We start from the raw sequence: 21,698 nt of genomic DNA on the forward strand, positions 1-21,698 counted from the left end.
CGTGGCCCCCCCCCCCCCCAACGTCAGAATAGCATAACCGTGCCATCTCTGTCTGAATCCACAGCGGCGGATTATGTTTGTGTATATGAGTGCAAGAAGGGGAGAGCAAGAGGTTAGAGAGACAGAGAGGAGGGAGTGCTTTGAAGTCTGTCACCTGACTGTCTCAAAGCACTTCTAGTGCTTTCTAATATTTCATTTCGTTAAGTTAAATCATTTTACTTTCAACAAAGACATTTAGTATTTGGTTTAAATGATTCTAAGTGTGGTTGCTTAAAAACTAGGGGATGGATCCACAAAGATAAGGGGGAGGGTCAAGGAATTTGGGAGTTTTTTTAAAAGGGAATAATTCATGCTTCGCTTTCTATGTTTTTTGACAAATAAAGAATTTATGTACCCAAACTACTTTATTTCTTCTCTTATAATTCTACTACAAGATCTTGTAGATATTGATTAGGATTGTTTGACCTTGAAAACCGGAGGTAAAGGATCTTCTGCTCGACATTCTAATGGTTTGTTTGTTTGTTGGTTTTATTTGTTTGCAGGATGATCTAGACCCAAACCTGGCTAAGGACTGAAACACTAATTCTTGTACTGATTGGAGTAAAAAGCAGCTCATTGGAATATAGGCCGTTTTTTGGATTATGAAAATGTGGGTTTTCAAACCAATTCCTTTTTTTTCCTTCTGTAATATTTCAATCATATTTTTCAGCCTTGGTGGAGATGTGCGCTCTCCTGGGGCATCTTCTACTTCCTAATGACTTCTACGTCTTTTTAACTGATCCCCAGTTCTACATTACTCTTGAGCCGGTTCCTACAGTTTAATCCGCCGACTTTAATTCAGTCGGGCACTTCTGAGATCTGCGGGAGATCGTACCCACTCACCAAAGCTGCACAGAGCGAGAACCACCGCCGAGTGGGAATAAAGGAGTTCAATGAACCATCAAAATGATTTCCAAGCTGTTATTTTAAGTTATAATAGCTGCATTATGGCGCTCTAAATGTTTTTGCGATATGAGGTGATTTTATTTGAGAGCTAAACATATTGGGTGTTTTATATTAACCTCATCCTGTGCTAATCTCGCTGCAGACACGTGGGTCAGACTCAAGGCGGCTCCCTGGAAAATGCGAGTAATGTGAGCGGATATTAATTAATGCTATACAAATTTACCGGCGCCTCCACTCACTCGCTTTGGTTCAAATACCCGCTTTATGATATTTGCTTTAATTTATCAAACGCCTGTCTAATTTAACGGCCGCCTGCAAAATGAACCGGGCAAACTGAGAAAAATAAATGCATCACAGAGATTGATTTCCATGTCATCAGATCACATCAAACTGCTTCAGACTGTAATTAAACACATTAGATATCAATCACATCGGACATGATGGTGGAGGAAGAGTCCTCCTCAGCTACAGACTCATCTTTCTAGACTCTCACACAAGACTGATATATTACAATTCACAACTATATATAAAGTTAAGTTTTAATCAAATAAGAAAGCTGCAGCGAGGTAATCAACAATATTTAGTCACGTTTTAAATTTGAATAAAGTCCATAGAAACAAGGAAGAAAATAAATCTAGTAACTAAGAAAACGAGTTGATCTGAACTTAACTTTAAGTCTTAAAATAAGTTCACTTCGTTAATTAAAAAACTTGTTCTCTAAGTTCAAGCAGTTTAAGTGAAACAAGTTAATCAGACATAACAGGAGCTCTATTTTTAACTTTTAAGAAAATTTAATATGTTTTCTGAAAGTTGTCAGAGTTTCAAACTCCTGTTTTCACAATATCAGTATTTTATATATTTATATCTGTAAGTTGCCCATAGAAACATGATTCCAAATTAAAATCACACTTTTCATTTGACTTTATTTGATAAGTTGAATATATTTTCTTCGTTTACCATGTTTTTTTTTTTTATTCAGGAGCATTAAGAAAATGACTCTGTTGAAATTGAAACTGTGTCTAGTTTCCCTGCAGGCACATGTCACACACCAAACACCTAAACTGCTTTTTCTCATCTGCTTTTCTTTTGTCAGTAAAGTGAAACAACCCTCGACCCTGTATTCAGACATCAGCCGGTGAAATAAACAAACCGACTCCAGATCTAAACTACGTCACAACAACATCTCGCCTGTCAGCCGGCTGAGGTCACGTTGACGTGTCACTTTGACAAGTTACACATTTGAAATGCAAAGAAGGTGAACGTTAAACGCCGAGAGGGAAACTGGCTGCTTCTCGTGACGGCTGTGAGTAAAAAAGCTTGTGTTTAAATATCTGTCAGAGGTTGAAGTCTGCGTTTCCCTCCAGTCAAGACAAAGTAAATATACTTAACAAAACAGGAACACAACTTAATTAACAGATGACAGTACACACACACACACACACACACACAGCAGTAACAGATGATGTGTTATAAGACTCACGCCTCATGTCCCTGAAGTAGATGGTCTGCCTGTTGGGGTTGAGCAGCTGGATCACGGAGTCGTCGTTGTCCTTCACCCGACAGCTGATCATCGCCATGTCCCCCTCCACCACGGAGACATTGTCCGTCACCAGGTTCTGACTCACCACTGCAGGACGAGACAGAGACAGGGGACACGTTGACTCAGGTGCATGATGCATATACACAAAGAGACAAGACACACGAACAATGACTTTCAGGTCTGTTGATTAACTGAAGTAAGTATATAACACATGGGATCAATGAGAGAGAGCAGAGAGAGAAACTTTCCAGTAAAGTTCTAATGATGGATTTGAATTCAGGGAACATGCTGATCACATTCATTCATTCATTCAAGTGATTAGACTTCTTATGAATTACATGATATACCTTGAATGGCCATTTTTGAGATTGCACTTAAACATATCTCTACTAAAACCTCTTTAACTTTCCTTTGCTTCACTTTAATGTATTAAAATGAGACATGTGTACTGTTCACATGTGTGTGTGTGTGGGGGGGTTGCTGGAGGTTGTGGGCTACAGCTGCACAATTACTTGGGGGATATCAACTTTTCTTCACTTGTTATTTGTTATTTCATGTGGTGCTCAATCTTCATCTATAACAATTCTTTCATGTCTTTTTTGCTGCCTTTCAATTGATGACAATATCATTCATAAAGAAAGTGTAGTTTCAGAGATTTACACTTTTAATTTGCCATTTTTGAGCAGGGGTAAGAAGAGGTTAATGAATCAGGCATCACATCATCATCATATGTTTTCATTTGTTGTGTTTGTTTCTTCCATAACATAGAGATCAGTTACCCTCTAATCCTCCTTTATTGTATTTTGATATATTCGACACACAACAGGCGGCGCATTAAAACCCCTCGATGTGTTTCCATTGGAATAAACAGAAGTGAGTGACCTGGGAAAGTGTTCAACGAGCCCACGGGCCCCGACACACTGGTCCCAGCCATCATCGCTCATCAGCCACCACTTAGATTGCTGCACTTCCCTGTTTCACAAACAATATCTCTACCCGGGAAGAATGAAAAATGGATCCTTTCGAGCTTTGTGCTACTTTGATTTGAAAAACCACAGTAATAACATCTCAGACTCTGCTCTGGGGTTGCATCAGTGTTGTGGCCGGTGGTGAGGCTCCGGTGGCTTTGGCTTATTTTAAATGATTTGCTACGGAAGTGGCGCCAGGCAGCCTGCCAGTCGAGGCTGACGGTGTTTTCCATCCCCAGTGCAGGAATTTGATGGTGAGATACACAAGCCCCCCCACACACACACACACACACACACACACACACACACACACACACACAGACACACACTAGGCAAAATGGACGAATATGAAAAGAGAGATACAAATCAGGAGTTTTTGAAAGCAACAAATGATACTTGTGTCACGTTCAGAGGAACGACATTTTGTAACACATGATAAACAACACAACTACAAACAAAAGTGTGAGAGGTGACACTGTTTCTATTTAGGGCTTTACTGGCTTATCAACCACTCGCACAAAAATTCAGACACCGCTTCTTTACACTGCACTAATTTATCACACACCGTTTACACACTGCAGGATAAGCAGTCGGGCAGTGCCTTGCTCAAGGGTACTTTACCATGCTGACTGGAGAATTGAACCACAAACCCCTTTGGCTGCTTTGACAATCAGAGCAGTTTCACGCCCACTTACAGGATTATTAATGCCAGAAATCAGAGGACATGATATTTACATGTCAGGCCACCGACCAGTCTTATCTATGGAAATGTGTTTTTCCGTAACAAGCATAATCTCTGAAATAGATCAGACAGCAAGGGCTGGAGGGGGGGGGGTCTCACTAAGTACATCAGCAACTTTATAATAGATGTTGACAAACTAGCCAAAGAAAGAAACACATTCTGTGTGAGAAGAAAAATACAGACTTATACAACTGTTACATCAGATCAGATCCTGTGTAATCTGAGCTGGACATTGTGTAACCAGAGAGGAAACTAGGAAAAGGCGTTACGTGGTCATAATCACTGTTAGAATTTGCATTTTGGATAAAAAAAAAAAACACCCTGACAAACACATCTTCTCAGAGAGGCTAAAAAGCAGCGACTCAGGGGTGGAGGCGGGGGGGGGGGGGGGGGGGGGGGGGGCGAGCAGCGAAAACAAACCAAACGAACACGAGAAACATCAACCGCTAATTTGCATGCCTCAGCTGTCAAGCACCTCTAAACATCCCTGCCATTTAGGAGACGAGGAGGACGAGGCGAGAGGAGAGAGACATCACGTCCTCTGATGCTGACGGATAAAGAAAGACAGCTTAACGAACAGGATTCAAATCAGCCCCCCCCCCCCCCCGGTGGCCCGAGCGCAGCCCCCCCCAACAAATGAACCTGCGTGTCTTTAATATTCAACACCGAGCCTCATTTTTCAAAGATGTGCAAAGGTGGGCGGCGGGGTGGACATCTGGTTATGATAATGCGCTAACATACTACAAAGTGCATTTCAAGGCATCCGCCGAAGGTTACCAGGCAGCCGCGGGGGGGGGGGGCGGCCTGCTCGTGGTGTAAACCAGTGACGGGAGGAGGAAGGACTTCAAACGGTCGCTGCCTTGTCAGCTACATAGTTGTTCCTGTTGTGCTAAATAAACAACTCTGACATGAGGGAAGATGCTATGGGGAGGGGGGGGGGCTAATTAACGGCCAACAGCAGACATGTGCTGAGGCCTCCGAGGACAAAGTCAGAGGTGCTGCAGGAAAGCACTTCTGACATCATGGTGGGCGAAGCCTGTTTGAATCTGAGGCTTTATTTAATATATATGTTTATTTAAAAATGTTTTTTTTGCTGTTGTTTGCATGAATATGTTAAAGGGGATGAAGGCCTATGACTATTAGCAGAGTTTTATTAACAGAGCTACAAAGTGTTACTGTCTATTGATAATGACATTTTCATGATGAGCTGATGTGGAGTTGCACGTTTCTTAGTTCAAGGAGCTAAACACTGGACACAATGGAGTTTAGATTGAAGTGGAACATTAGGAACAGGGGAGTCTATTGCAACAAAGGGGCCAAAGCAGGCCCTTGGGCACCAAGCTGAAAGGGGGCCCCCCCCCCCGATTTATTGAAAACCCCCTTGAATTCTATGATCAGCTTTGTATAGGATGCTGCATCAACAGCCTCCTAACGAGGCACTAAAGCTGAGTGGTTTGTAAAGGCTGAGAACTTTCAGAGGTTTGGATGAAGTGCTCCTCAGAACTTTCGGTGACGCCCTTGGGATCCACCTTGAGGAATTGTTTGTGTTTATTCTTGGACCACAACAGTGAAGGGGAAATAATCCGCCCTTGATGCTCGAGGGTAATTAAACTTGCAAGATGATTGATGGATTGTGTTGTGTTTGTGGTAATTCTTTATACTTCTAAAGCCCCAAAATCTGAAAAACAGAGTTAGAGTTAGTGGGGTTAGCTTTACGGAGCTACAGCCGGCTAATAAGGTCAAGTGTTGTTGTAAATCACCTTTAAAATTATCAAACTTATATTTAACGTTCTATGAAACCTGCGATATGTTAGAAAATACACTGTCTTTGCCGCATCAATAGAGTTCTTCAAGTGTAAGTTTAGACATTGTGTAGAATCCGTGAACAACATCTGTTCGGACGTGATGGAGACGTATGGATCAGGACCAGGATGAATATTCTTTTGAGGCGGCAGAAGAAACTCAGCGCAGGAGAACAAGCTGCCTCCTTTCTGTGAAATTCAAGATGAAGCTCCGTGCTCCTGTTTTTCAAATGCAGATGAGGTGGATTTCACTTCGTACCTGTGAAAGCCGCTTTAGAGAAAACAGACCGCGACATCGGGAAGTGTGACAAATGTCGGAGCAGCCAGTTTCCCGAGGCGGGGGCCGGAGGACACGACTACCGGTACACACTTCCTTCCACATGGAGTCTGAAGCTGGAGCTTTTAGTTACTCCTCCGCCACAGAGAGAGAGAGAGACACACAAACTCTCATAACTGAAATAGACATTATGATAATGGTTCACCAGAGAACGTGGGAGTAATATACTGTATAATTTAGCCTGAGCTGCACTTAATACGTTTCCTCTAAATGTTTAAATCCATCACTTAATTTACCTCTTTACATAACATTAACACCCGGATACAGAAGGCACGAGCAGCAGACCACAGGCCAGCAGAGGCACCACGGGGGAAAACTGCCTCAGCCTCTCCGCTGAGTTAGTATTCAGCCAAGACTTGAAGTGCACATCTTTCCAATCTCCCAAGAAATATGACCTGTGCCGCCTGGAAACTGGGAATCGGAGCATCAATCTGCATCAGTCTGGACCAGGAAACCTTCCGCTGGTCGGCCGGGAGAAGGAATAAATCACAGGTTTTATTGGTCTGATATTCTCTGGACAGGATGAATGATGTTCTGTTTTGTTTGCTGTGTGTATTATCATCGGCTGCGTTAGTACTGCAGCTATTTGCAGAGACCATTGAGAAGTTGACTTGTTAATAGCATTAGATTTGAGTCTGTGACGCTCATCCCACTGTCCTGGGACCTGGTTCTTTCAAACCTGAGACATTTATCAGGGTTTATCAGTGGCTGCAGCTGACCTGGGTTTTCCAAACATGCAACTAACAACAAGCATAGTGTGTCATCAGCTTTTGTTTATTTACATTATAACCCCTACAACCACAAGCAATTGGGTTGTGTACATCTATACCCATTTAAACTAAGCAAGTGTCCGCCTGAACTCCTGGTGTGAAGTCCTTAGAAATCCAGGAGAAGTCGATGTGTGAACGCAGCAGGGGATCAAGCGCAAGCGAGTGTGTGTGTGTGTGTGTGTGTGTGTGTGTGTGGGGGGGGGGGTGATCACGTGACCAATGACAAACAAAACAAATAGAAAGCGGCGTCAAACACAAAGAGAGACTTCCGAAGATGTCAAGAGGGTTTGTGTTGATAAGAGCTGACGATGGTGTCAAATTGTGTCTTTGCTTTATTCGCATGTATACGGTATTTCCTGTATTCATCAAACAATGCTACTGTGCATTAGGCTGTGATGCAGTGGGCCTATAAAGGAAAGTCAATGACAAACACAAGTGTCCATCCATTAGCAGCACTGTTCATCCTCTGAGGGTCAGATAAGTGACGATGGATGAGAGGTGCAGTGACAAACCATTTCACATTCACACCTACAGGCAATTTACAGTCGCCCCAATTAACCTCCCCTCCCCACAGACTCCGACCCCCGAACCCCAACCCCCTCTGCTGTGAGGTGACGGAGCAAACCGCTGCACCGCCGCGCCGCTCCGACACACAAGTGGTTTCTCTATTCATTGGTCAAAGTGTTATCCGGAGTCATGTAGCTCATATTTCCAGCCTTTTACAAAGGCCGGTAACGTGTTTGCCCGGTGGCGACACATGCAGGGTTGGATTCCAGCCTTTCTGTCATCCATGTCAAAAAGTTGGAGCGGCCAATCCTAGATTAAAGTTGTCAGACAATGACACAGCACACTGCGCGGCACAGAGCTAGCCCCAGGGCCGACTTCCCCGAGACGGGAAAGGAAGAGAGAGAGAGAAAAAAAAGAAGCCATATTCCATTTGCCCGGGCGAACAGCTGCACGTAGTATCTGTATGATTCAGTATGAAATGTATGCATATTAATCTGGCCACCGTGACAGTGAGGGAGATTTTAATCAGGGAAATAAAACCCTCTATAATACTGATGTATAACTGCAGCAGGGACATTAACTGGGAGACGTTGGTTGACTCGCTAGACGAGGCTTTGTTTGTAGATTTCACTCATGCACATATCAAACCACTTACACACAAGGTCGAAGACTAATATGTGGCTGAATATTAATCCACACATCAGTCTGTGGGCATCCATTAGCTCTTAAAGCACCAGCATTGGATTTCTTTTTATTGGCTCTGTGGTTAAACAGGCATTTATTCAAACCTCGTCCTCATCAGACACATGATGCAACGTACAGTAATCCTAAACAACACGCTGCATTCTCTTCATTTTAATGTTTGTGGGTCCTTGTGTGCCGCTCTCTGCAGTGTGTGTGTGTGCGATCACCAGAGATATTAATTTCCATCTGACATTTCGAGGAACATGTGTATCTGAGTGAGAGCTCAGTGAACAGCTTACAATCATTTTTCCTTTTTTTGATGTGGCTCCTGGTGATAAAATGGTATGTGTGTGTCTGTGTGTGTCTCTGTGTGTGTGTGTGTGTGATTGCAGTCAGTCCTGGTCTGATTGCATGTTTTCACAGATGTGCGTGAGCTCGTCTGATTACACGTCTTTGTGTGTTTGCTGCGAGGAGCTGATTTCTGGGTAACCCTCCTGAACAAGTGGGTGAATACAGCGTTATTACAGCACGGTAACATTTACCATAATAATGTGCACGGGACGCATGTAATGATGCAGTAGATATGTATGAGGACAAACTGAAGAACACCTTTAAAGTTCAGATTTTATAAACATGTGTGAAACTTAAACTATAAGTCTGTGTTGCTTGTTTCTCCAGTTTTCATGCGATGATTTTCACAGTATTTCCAGCTGCACTCACTTTCACTTTTACTTTCTAAAATGAAGTGGTCGAGATGACCTGGCTGAGGAGTTCATCTGAGGACTTGTAGGTGTTTGGAGTGGACGTGGGCGAACAAAGTGCTCAACCATTGACAGAAAGATAATGGCCATAACTTGTTATAATTAGTAATATTAAATAGTCGGCACATCCTACGTCCCGGTTTAAGCCAGTTCCAGATCTTTCCCTTCACCTTCACTGAGAGCTTTGAGCTGCCGTTGTTTTAGAAAGTCTGATGAGCTTTGGTTTATTATTTATTAGAACCAAAAGATCCAATTGAAGACAATTTATGATCGATGTTGTAGAGAATCAGAGTGTTTAAACATCCTCTGACGTTTGGCAAAGTCGAGAAAAAAACCTATGACTCTGCCTGTGGAGATGTGTCTGATGTTTACAAGGCTCACGGAGTTTAAGTGTGGATCCTCTAATTTCCACCGCCAGCCGTGTGGAGCCGAACACGCCTTCAACCGAGCAACTCGCCGGGCAGACGACTGACGGCTGGAGGCTGCGGAGGAAAGGTCAAGATCCTTGTACGGCCCGACCACTTCAAACAGAGGAATCCCTCTCGGGGAGGATTTGAAGGAGGCAGCTCAGCTAATCCCTGTGTCGGCCTGTGACTGGTGAGAAAAGTTCAAAGATATGACAGACGGAATTTATGGGGTTTTGATAGCACTGCTCCCTCTGGAGATCAGACTCCATAAAAAGACTGTTGGTATGTAGCACCGCCATTTTGAACATACAACATGCATGTATTGAGGTAGCAGGCGTCATGGAACACGAGATGGACAACATGACAGTCAGAACATCTTGATCGCCCCCTGGTGACTTCTGCAGTATTGGTAATAAACCCCACCTCCTCCAGGTTAGTGGCTGGGACCTGGGTGGAAGATGAGAAACGTTCTCTAAGATGTTTGTGTTATTTTAAGTTGTTTTAATGAAACTGATGTGTATTAAAATGTTCATATATCTGATTAGTTTTGTTGATGACATTATAAACAGGGTGAAAGGTCTTGATTCACAGCTGAGACAGATTCACAACTAATCAAAACTGTGGCTCCATCTTCCGATTCACCAAAGTTGTTATTCACAATATTAAATTAGGAATTTACTATATTTGTTATTGTTATACTAATATCTACAAATATTATTTAGTTTGTGGATAGTGGGATGAAGTAGAGATGCATTGTCCATCTTTCAATACAGTCTATGGTCAAGATAATTGGTTTCAAACGCAAATGAATGTTATATATGTTGCCCTGAAAATGAATTTTACCTAAAGGGAAGATAAAGCAGGTTATTGCACCTGTGAATGTGCAGGAGCAACAGAAATCAACATATAATTTGATCTGATTTCCATCCTGCACCTTTTACAGCTTCCACCTGATAAAGATTTACATACACTGGTGCTCGCAAATTTCCATTTTCCTATTATTGCCGTTTTGTGTGTCTCCTAATGCGTTTATGAACGTTACTGAACAGGGAACCTGTTTATAGAGCCCTGGTGGGGGGGGGGGGGGGCAGGTAACAATGCACGGTGAGACCTGATAATAAAACAGCTGCAGTGGTGAGAAGTAAATAAATCAACAGACATGGTTGAATATTTATCCACTCGACTTTCAATCTGAGCAAGATTCAGCTGCGTTTTATTATTTCAACCTTAATATATTTAGATATCCTCAGTTAGAGCAAGACAATATTAGAACATGAGTCTTTATCTATTGCAAGAGAATAAATGTGACAATGAAGATGATATTTTAATAAATGTGGAAACACATATATATTTGTAGCTACAGTGAATGTGATAATTCATTATGTCCAATTAGGAGCACGTCTTTTCTCATTGTGGCAGCAGCCTGCTCCTGTAATTCACCTCCTGATATATTGGTATTGAGACTCGCAGCGAGCAAAATAACAAATGACTCCACTATAACTAATAATACATGTCAAGCACCTTCAGAGATTCCCTCTTCCACACGAGCGACATAAATATCCAGCAGCAGAAGCCTCACGCGGCGCCAGCAGCCGGCTTTCCCAGCCTGACGCTGCATTATTCACCTGTGTAATCCATAATAGACCAAAGCTAAATCTTGTGATGGGAGAAAACCCCTTTGAGATTCATTCAAATGAAACATAATGCATCTGACTGAATGGCTAATAAATGGCAGCGCTTTAAAGTGTCAAAGAAATACACAGAACCGAGAGATGTGGACGGATGAGCGCCGAGGCAGCGACACATGAATCCTATGAATGACTTCATATCTTTAAAAGAGAGAAACGTACACAGAACAGAAACTACAAAGTACAAATCCTACTGTCCAGGAGAAGGTGTGAGATTTAAAGTACACGAATAAACTACACATTGTCTTGTAGAAAAAAAACTAAAAACATTATACCAGTATATCAAAAACTAAGGGCAGGCCCGACTGGGGGGGGTATAGCGCCACAGTGAGGTGGAGGTTTGAAACTGCAGCTATATCCAGATATTGCATTTATATTACTACATTTCGTATCATGGGGCCAAAACACGAAAATATTCTCACATTCATGGCTACAGGGAATCTAGAGTCTCAGATGAACCAAACCCCAAACCTAGTTTCCGAGAAATTTGGAATTTTCAGCTTTTTGCGATTTAATCTGGATTATGAGAAACTGAGCAGTTGGGAAAAATAATGCTATAATCTACTTCTTGAATGGATCTTATTAGTCTTGACTCGACAACCAGGGAGGGAATCCAAAACAACTTATGGTCAGTAACACATCCACATCGGTGCCAGTTTCCCATTCGCTCATTTCTCGTTAGTTATTTACACACACACACTCTCAGTGTATGTGAATGACATACACTGAGAGTGTGTGATATGAATTATTTCAGGTGTGTCAGCAGGATATGGAGCTTAGGGGCTCATCTGGAAGGAGGTGATTCTTATTTAAAAACTAAAACATAATAGTATTGACGCAGCCTTAGTTAAATAAATGTGATTTTCTACTAGTTGCTTCCCTGCTCATGTTTAAACGGTGAGTGTTTCAGGGCTCGTGAAGATGGGATCTGCCACAAACTGTGTGAGAATCACTGTATTACAATCCATATATGTCACGGTCACACTCCCGTCAGCCCTCCCCTGCCTCACACTCACACTCTTCACCTCTCCCACTGGTGTTTGCTGGAACAGAGGATTTGTGACACATTATGTAAGGCTGGTGTGTGAAGAGCTTTGTGGGGCGTTGCACGCCTGCAGTGAGCATGTAAATGGGTTTTTGCACCACCACTGCTTCTGTGTGCTGCATGAAACGCTTTCATCTCACCGCTGGGCTCCACGTGTGCCGGGTAAATTTCAGCAATTCCAGTGAATAAACAATAATAAATAATAACGGAGGGTTGTACATCAATAAGTGTGTTGCCATACTGCGGTGTGTTTATGATAATGCACACAGAATGAAAGGGAGCACATGTGCGGTGTTTGTGTTGTGTGTTTTGTCCCCCAGTATTTGCAGCTCTTTAAAAAGCAGATACTGCAAGTTACACAAACATTTTCTTCATGGGAATAATCTCATTAGCTAATGGAGGCAGCAGAGCCTGGAGTCAGAGTATATGTTGGTTTAGTGAAGCCATTACCACAACGTAAATAAGACTTTTTGGCTAAATCAGGCGAGGATGAAGTAATTAATGATGAACATGTAACAGCTGCTGCAGAACAAATTTTCGAGTGTTGTCGCAAACATGCAAATATAGAACCACTAGACTGCATCGCAACGTGCTTCACTAGCGCCACCTAGAGGCTAGAACATTGGATAACGTTGAGAAAGAGACACAAACAACAGTTTTAGCAGAAAATGGGACATTTGTGTATTTTTAATTTATTTGTCATAGCAATACCTCCACCGAGGAGGTTATGTTTATTTGTCCTACCAAATCTAAAACTACCAAATCAACTTCGGCAAAACTTTGTTGAGGGATGACCAGAAGAAGAGCCCCTTAGATTTCAAACAGTTCCAGATAAATGAGCAGATCCAGGAATGTTTGTTCTCATTCTTTAGGTCCCATCACAGTAAATAAATCCAAAATCTGCCAATGACGCTTTTAAAGTAAGAACAATCGTCCAAATATATTGAGTTTCATCCACTAGGATCCAGAAGTTGAAGTATAACCATTAAGTTGAAGTGGATGATATGACCTGAAGGAATCAATAGAGACAAATTCAAAGAGTCTGATGAATATTCAGACCAGGATACATTTTCAAGTGGTCAAATTTATGTCTTGATTTCAATATGAAATGAGCTGAATGACAATCAATCAACGAGGATGATGTCTAGAGCAGATTTCTCATGCAGCCCCAGTGAACTGATATTTACTCTGTTCAATTTCCTGTGAAATCCGAGCTGATGCGGCTTCAGCTGCATTTTCAGATTAGTTTACATGCTCGTTGCTTTGCCAAAGGCCACTTAACATTAGGAGAGCATGTTTGAAATACACAGGGCTCGGCTGCGACAGCTTCTGAAGGAGTCTCTTGATACCGCGGGAAAATGTCGTGATCCTTTCAGCAGGCGACACTTGACGGTAAAAAAAGGATTAATTTGAAATAAAAACTTCATGTTTGTTATGAAAATGAAGAGATTTTTGTGATGCAAACATTTCAGCGGTATTGGCATTGGAATTGGCTTTTGATGACACATTCTGGGATGAGGTTTAAGTTAACAACGCATTTTAATCTATCCTGAATTTGGCAAAAATACAATATAATGACTAATGGATCGATAAATGGGCACCTCTCCATTTTGGGAGATGATACATATATTTTTTTTCTGTGTGTCTGATTTCCCACACCAGCTCGTCTCTCACCTCGTGTGTCGTTTGGAACTGGGCAGGTGGCATAATGGCTTTAATGGAACCTTTTCACCGACAACAGCAAACTGCTGAATCTGGAAATGAGGCTGATAAGAGCAAAGTTTTGTGGTTGGATAATAAAAAAAAAAGAAAAGAGCAGCAGCAGAGCCGAGTGTGGTGGAAGAGTTGGGTGATAATTCTCTGTGGGTTCATCACCACAGGAGTAGAAAAATGAATATTTATCAACGTGGCTGTAGGTGTTTCAAGAGCGAGGTTTAAGGCTGCATCTACTCTAACACACGTTTGTTTTAAAAAACATTTTATCCTTTACTATCACCATGGTTCATCCCATTACTACAAAGTTTGGAACAGACGCTGGACCGTTTAGTTTAATTTGTTAAACCTCAGGGTCAAGATTCATCTCCACTTTACTAATTTAAACCAAAACAATGACCAGTGACCAGCAGTGTGATAACAACAACTGCCTAAAAATAAATAAAGTATCATTGGAAATGTTTTATTTAACGAGTTCTTTGACTATTTAGCTCGGCCTATTTTCCAATAACATGACGGAGGCTTTCTTTATGATCCATAATGCAGCCAGCCACCGGGGGGAGGATCAAGATGAGACAGGAACCCAAGATGGCCTCCTGATAAAGTGTTGCTGACCTTTACTTTCGGTCACGGCTCCACTTAATCTCCAGGCCAAGAAAATAAATCTACTGTCTTACATTTCTTAATTTCTGTTCAGTGTGAATAAATGGTCATGTGACATGTATTCAGGCTTGTTGTGTGGACAGATATGGTTTCTGATACTAATACAAGTAAAATCTGTATTATTACAAGATGCACATGTTTAGTTTTCTGAATATATTGCTTTTCTAACCCACCGGAGCTCATATCAGTGTATCCACGGATGATTTGGCCTCACGAAGTTTGATTTCACTCCAGTTTGTATAACACTCTCTACCCGTCTCCTACAGGGCAGTTACATAACCCCAGTGCATCATTCTACATACGACTTCCTACAAATTACCATCCAAAACCGACAATCCTCTGTTCCTCTTCCTCTCGCTAACGCTCCTTCCTCCTGAGCCTTTCATGCTCGGAGGAGAGCGAGGGGAGGTATTGTTCTGGATTCAAATAACGAAATCAAGAAGTAAACAGAGGAGCGGGCGAGGGAGGCAGGACGGGGTAGGAGGGAGGGATGGATGGAACGTGGCTGCTGGTTGGTGTCGCTAATGATGAGGAAAATGGAGGGTCATGTCGGAGCCATGGCTGGATGGAGAGAGAGGGAGGGAGGGAGGGAGGGGGGAGGGAGGGAGTCGGCGTTGTATAAAGAGTCACATAAGTGGTGGGTGGATGCTTTGTGTTGTGTGTGTGTGTGTTTTCTGCATTTCCACTTGCTCATGTTGTGTGCACTGTTCACATCACACAGTGCTGCTACATGCCTCCACTTATGTGAGTCAAACCAGGTTATCCACGAGTGTGAGCGGCGGGCGAGTGTGTGCGTACGTGCGTGCAGGAGCGAAAGGGGGCGGCGACCGAGTGATTAATGCGTCAGAGAGGCAGCTGTGGTGGAGGCTTAGTCCTTTGGAAATATATTGCAGAGAAGAAAGACAGAGCGGGAGGATGGAGAGAGGGAGGGAGGGAGGGTGAGAGAGAGGGCAGAGGGAGGAAGATGAGAGAGGGAGGAAGAGGAGAGGGAGGGATGATGCGTCTGCAGCCGCTGCCACATAAAGAGAAGTGAGCTTAGAGGCGTCACCGGGGTCGAGTGGGGCAGTGGAGGACACGAGGCTCGGCGGAGGGAGGGAGACTTAGAGGACACAGCAGCGTCCTCCTGTCCTTCATCTTGTCCACAGTCACAAGTGTCTCCTTTCAGCACAGATGTGATTTCAACTTTTCAATAATCTGTGAACTTTGTGCTTGATGAACAGATAGATGACTGAGATGTGTTAAAAGGACAAATACAATATATTAGTTTCCATTTATTGTGTATTATTTATTATCTTTTTTTATTTTTCAGGTAATTAGCAACTAATCCATATTTTATTACCTTAATTCTGTGTATGATGTAAAATGTGATATAGGAGTTGCCACTCTGTCAACATCCGGATCAAAGGACATTCCATTCTAAAAATAACAACATGACCTTTAGTGACCTGCATCGAAAACAAGTTACATAACTGTACTTTACTATTTCAAAGTTTTGCCATAAACTAACCATGAATTTAGAGTTGTAGGAATAATAGATTTTTATACTGAATTCAACGGCTCAGTGGTCTCTAATATCAATAACATAACAATTCTATGTAAAAATACAAAGAAAAACATATCTGAAAGTATTATTATGAAATACTATTATAAATCATATGAGGTATTTTTCACGTAGCTTTTTTAAAGTGTGGGTCCCCAACCTGAGCCCGTCGGGTCCAGATGTCAAACTGGATCTGGACCACAATTTTAAAATGATCTTCAGGTTCGACCCAGTTGAACTATCTACTATATTTTTTTACTGCCCATATATGAATATATATTTTATTTCCCTGTAATTGGGGGAGACCTGGGGCTGGGTCAGGTTGTTTGGATTCGGGCTCTGCTAACTTTCTCCCAGGCTCGGTCGGGCTCGTGCAGAAAGCTGCGGCCCGATCTGAACCCTGTCGCCTTCTCCTCCTGGATAACTGCACAACTGTTTATTGGACAATGTTCTTACTGTGCAGAAGTCGACTCTTAAACAAGACAGAGTGCAGCTGGATAACAGCTTGTACTACGGGGCTGTACTCTGCATCCTGACTCAGCCATTTTAAATGTGGAGCAGCTCTTGTGGATATTATGTCGAGTCAGGCAGCTGCAGAGGAGCGGGAGGAAGTCGAGAGGGGATATCATCTCCTGACACACGCTGGGCGAGGCGGGGTTTCCTCCTCGGGGGGGGGGGGGGCACGACGAGTGACAAACAACTGATGACAGAGTCTTTCTAAGAAGTCGCTCCACGAAATGTGCAGCGGTGAAATCTACCTGTCAGATACACAACGTGTCACGAGGCAGGCGGTCTGTTTATTCCAAAATATGACTGAATACGTAAATCGCAAAGTAAGTTTTGAAGTTCTGAACTGATTTGAAAACTCTTGAACTCTTTATTGTGATAACGAACACACAGCAGACAAGTGAGACTGGCAAGGCTCTGATTTAGTTTGTAAGATTTAAGATTTTAAGCTTTTAAGATGATGCCTGTCACATTCAGGATCATTTGACCTTATGATCTGTCCATATCAGACTTTAAACGATCCTCCACGAATCTTCATGAGGAAATCGGATCCAATATCAGGCTGATTGGTGCAGCACAAATTCCATATGTTGTAAATCAACACATACTTATAATGTAGATGGATTGAAGACAGACTTGGGTTTGCACTTTGCTGCACACAGTTTGCTGTTTGAGGTAAAACATCACCGGATCACGAAATCGAAAACTTTTGACTCCACGAGTTGATGGCGAAGAACCAAAATGCACCATTAGCGATGAAGGAGGCTACTTCCTGTCACCTGACTTCACACCAGACTGGATCACGAGCGGTGGTGGAGGAACTACACACTACACACTACACACTACACAAACTGCTTCCTGCAGCCTGAGTAATACCTGAAAATACTGTGGACAAAAATTGTTTTCAAGTACACTCCAAGCCACTGTGGATTTCACTTTAGAGGGAGGCTGCCCATGAGGTGGGATCCAGGCGTAGAGCAGCAGCAGTACAGTGTTTATCACAAGGAGGAGGAGAGGAGGAGGAGGAGGAGGGAGTCTGAGGTTTGGCCGAGTCAACGGTCAATGGCTGCTTCTCCCTCGCAGGCTCCTGTCTCCACCGTCTCCTGAGCTCCTTCACTGGATCTCTGCTCTCACAATACTTCAAATTAAAGATCTTCATCTGGCGAACTACACACACACTCGTACATTTTTTGGTTCAACCGCTGCAAAAACAACTCGTTGCCAAGCATTCAAACCTCATTACGGTGTAAATGACACAATACAGACGTATGAATGAGTTTTTAAATATGCATCAACAGTGAACTGGTCAGACAGTCTTCTGTGAACTACACTGAACCTCCAGCTCGTCCAGCGTGGAGCGATCGTGAATCACAGCTCTGATTGCAGAGCACGGCTCGGAGAAAATGTCCCAAACCGAACCCGAGAAGAGGCATCGGTGACATTTTGCTGCCTCACCTCAGGCCAACGTGCTGCGGTACAGCTACGCTTAACAAATCCAGGCGGCTGCCAAATAATAAAATCCAGTGTCGGCTCCGAACAGCACACGGCAGCAGTCTGTAATAAACTGATCGTATTCCTGTGCAGCAGCTGTTTCATATAATTCCAGACACAGTGGTTAAAAACTGACATTTGGTTCTCATGAGACGGTGTTAGTAATCGAGGGAAGAATGTCGGGGGGGGGGGGGGGTCGCTGATCCACCGGCGTAAACATTTATTTACACACTATTATGTCCGCTGACGAATCCTTGTGTTGGGTTTACATCTAACCGAGAGTGACGGAGGGTTTGGAATCTTCAAGTCTGGCATCAAAACTTTTCATATGCAAAACACAAAGAGTGGTATTCAGGCCACGTCCATATTACAACGTTTTAGTATGAAAATATGCATCACTACTATGTTGAGGTTGTGCGTCTGTACGAGTTTGTAAGTGTCTACAAACGGAGAAAGTTGGAAATTGCTGAACCAGTTTTAGAAAAAGACAGGGGCTGTGTTTGCAGAAATTTTGGGAAATTATGATGCACATACATGCATTCATCTGATTGGTTCTTATCAGTCACGGCTCAACACGTATTTATTCTGCTTCCTGTTTATACCGTTGTGCACATTAATTGTCATGAATATTCATAATAGAAGCATTTCCAGGTGTGAGAGTGTGGATTGGAGTTACTTTCAAGATAGAGCTAAAATCCTCATGTGGACGGAAATCGATTTAGTTTTAAAACATAACTTTTAAACTATATCATCTGAGCTTTGATGCAGCCTCAATATACAATAAACACCGGTCAGGAGGTTAAAACTGAATTTATGCTGCAATCACTGTTGAATTACACTCAATACATGGGCTAAATAAGCCTCTAATAACGCCTTCACATTAAATGTAATGATATCATTAATTTCATTGTTATATTAAAGAGTAAAAACGTGCTGCAGCTCCGGGAATCAAAGTTGAATCCAGGCTGTAGTTAAGGGAACATGCAGCAGGAAGAAAAACACTGATGAGCTCTGTTGGGTTTTTCTGATTTCCTTTCTACTTCCTAGCAGCAGGCGGCCGAGAGGACGAGTCAATACGACTTTACTACAACTTTAGTTTGCGACTCTTTTCTAAGCACATTCACTAAAACCCCTGTTTCCTCTGGAGGGTTCCTCTGCTCTAGTTCCACTTGTTCCATTAGGGAACAAATAGCTCGTGAAACTCCACCGAGGAGCCTCCACCAACCTGGATCCACGACGATATGACAAAGCTCTGTGGGGAGTCTGTCCTGCTACGTCTCAGTTCGTGTCCTCAAATAGTGTAAAGACCAGAGTGAGAAGGGAAAATAACAGCTGTGATATCAGGTTATACCAGGTTTTATCAGGTTAACACAACTTTATTCAAATTCTAAAGTCTCCCTCTGCTTGTTTCTTAATTTTAAAGGAGGCACAATATCCTCATATTGAGGTTTATAACCCAATGTCCTCATAGTGTCTGTTTCTGCAGCTCCTCTTTTCAGCCTCTGTCTGAAACACTTGGTCTTAGCTCCTGCTTGTAAAGATAAACCACTGGCAGCTTTAACTTTGTTTAACTTCTACATTCGCAAAAAAAACAACAACTATAAAACATAATAGAGGAAAGAGGAGTTAAAAAAAGAAGCATCGTATACGTCTCCTTCAGGAACTTCTGGGAACAAAGCCGACTTCTTTCTTTTATTGTCGTCGGTTTGGAGGAAATAAAGTTTTAAGGTTCGACAGTTCGGAGGTTATAAGATGGAAAAGTGTTTAAGTTTACTGCCGCACTCCTGGTGGCGGTGTTTTTAATGCTGAACACCTACATGCATGATTACACTTATTATTTTGTGATGGTTTGATTAAGACAAATAATTGAATCATCATTAAAATGAACCGAGTGTGACCCTCTGTTGAGGAATTAGATATTATTATGTTTGTTAGTCAAGGAGTTAATATCTGACATGTAAATATAAGGGCGAGGCTGATTAATACAAAATCTATGATCACAGCCCGTTGAACTCAGATTTGATCATAATTAATCATCTTTGTTCCATTCAACAAGTGGAGGACACAATTATTATGTTCATATATTGTAAATTATCTAAGAGTGGATGTCAGTGGGTTAAAGCTGGAGACAGAGTCAGTGACTCACTTTCCTCACGTGGCTGAATCTCAGTTTAATTATTTGTGCGTCTCCTCAGGTGAGGATCGTGAGCTGCAAAACAAAAATCTATTTATCTGCAAAAGTCAAAGATAATTACTCCGAGCAGACGCCAGCGTTATGTCAGATTAATTAGAGGAGGAGAGGCAGGTCTAACAGCTGTGCCATTCTCCTTAATGATCGAGACGTGTCCGCGGTCAAAGTTCAACCATTTAGATTTTTTATTATGCTCCGAGTTCACCACATCACAGAGTGACCACGCTCTGCCTGGAGAGCAGGACGCCCGAGGGACCGAGCCATGACACACTGCAGGAGACACAGTGAGCGGGTGTTAGCATCTCAACTCAGAGTGAATGTTGTCAGGAATAATAATCTGGGAGTTAAAGACATTTGTGAACGCAATCATTTTAATAGATCAACTTAACCAGTGACATTCAGTTATTTGTAGTTATTAGGACAATAGAGAATCTAGCGGTAATTTGTTTGTGTAAAAAAATCCAACACCAAGTATCAAACAACATATTTTCATGGGCGGTGTTACCTTAACTCAATATTTTGTATCTGCACCTTGGTTTTTATTTTGTAGTTATTTTAACCGGGCAGATATTTTAAGGATTCTTTTGATAATGTAGATTTTGTTATTGTCTCACTATCCAGAGTTAGATTTTTCTTCTTCTACCTTTTTTAATTGTTGCTGACTCAAGATAACATTGAGTCACAATGTTGAAGTGGTTCAAATGTTTCTTCATTAACATGGACAACTTCATCCTGTAGCCATTAAAAAACTCAAATGTCACTCGTACAATGGGTTTTCGTACATATTTTGCTCATGTTCAGTTTGCTAATTTGAATAAGTATTATGCTATATGCTGTAATGTTCAGGAAACATCACTGATCCCAAACTTTCCATCGCTGCAGCTCCTGTTTTCAGCCTCTGTCTCAAACACATGGTTCTAGCTCCTGTCTCTTTAAGACCCCCCCCTCCTGATAAAGCCTGTCTGCTCTGATTGGCCAACATGTTGTGATTGGTCAATAGGCAACTAAACAAATTAAGTATTTGTGGCCTGGTCTTCACAATTTTTATGTTTGACTGGTGATAAGCTCAGGTCCAGTGTAACTTCAATGTTTAAAAAATATATGATCTATTTTTTTACGTTAAAAACTTTAACACGATTCAAAACACTTTAGCTGAGTCAACAGGTGTCAAATAAAGACAGAACGGGGGGGGGGGGGGGGGGGGGGGGTTGATGGACGAGCTGCATCCTCAGCTCTCTGTGCGGCTCCGAGCAGCTCGCGTATTGGAAAATGTAGATTGCAATGCACTGGACTGGGGGAGTATTGGCGTTGCAATAAGAAAGACACATCCTGTGGGGTGTGTGGGGGGGGGGGGGGGGGTTCTGGGTGCAGTGAGAGACGACCTTGCTGAATACATA

General features: G+C 42.4%; 1 protein-coding gene across 2 annotated transcripts in view; it reads right to left on the reverse strand.

Moving 5' to 3' along the window:
- Window positions 1–21,698, reverse strand: part of cadm1a (cell adhesion molecule 1a) — a gene marked incomplete at its 3' end in the record, with an annotated part of 282,962 nt that overhangs the window by 36,491 nt on the left and 224,773 nt on the right. For both annotated transcript variants that reach the window (XM_053442201.1, XM_053442200.1), the window contains 1 exon segment: window positions 2,426–2,572. In XM_053442201.1, the coding sequence (XP_053298176.1) occupies window positions 2,426–2,572 (147 nt within the window).

The sequence above is a fragment of the Pleuronectes platessa genome, chromosome 15 (assembly GCF_947347685.1).
Source record: "Pleuronectes platessa chromosome 15, fPlePla1.1, whole genome shotgun sequence".
Taxonomy (NCBI): Eukaryota; Metazoa; Chordata; class Actinopteri; order Pleuronectiformes; family Pleuronectidae; genus Pleuronectes; species Pleuronectes platessa.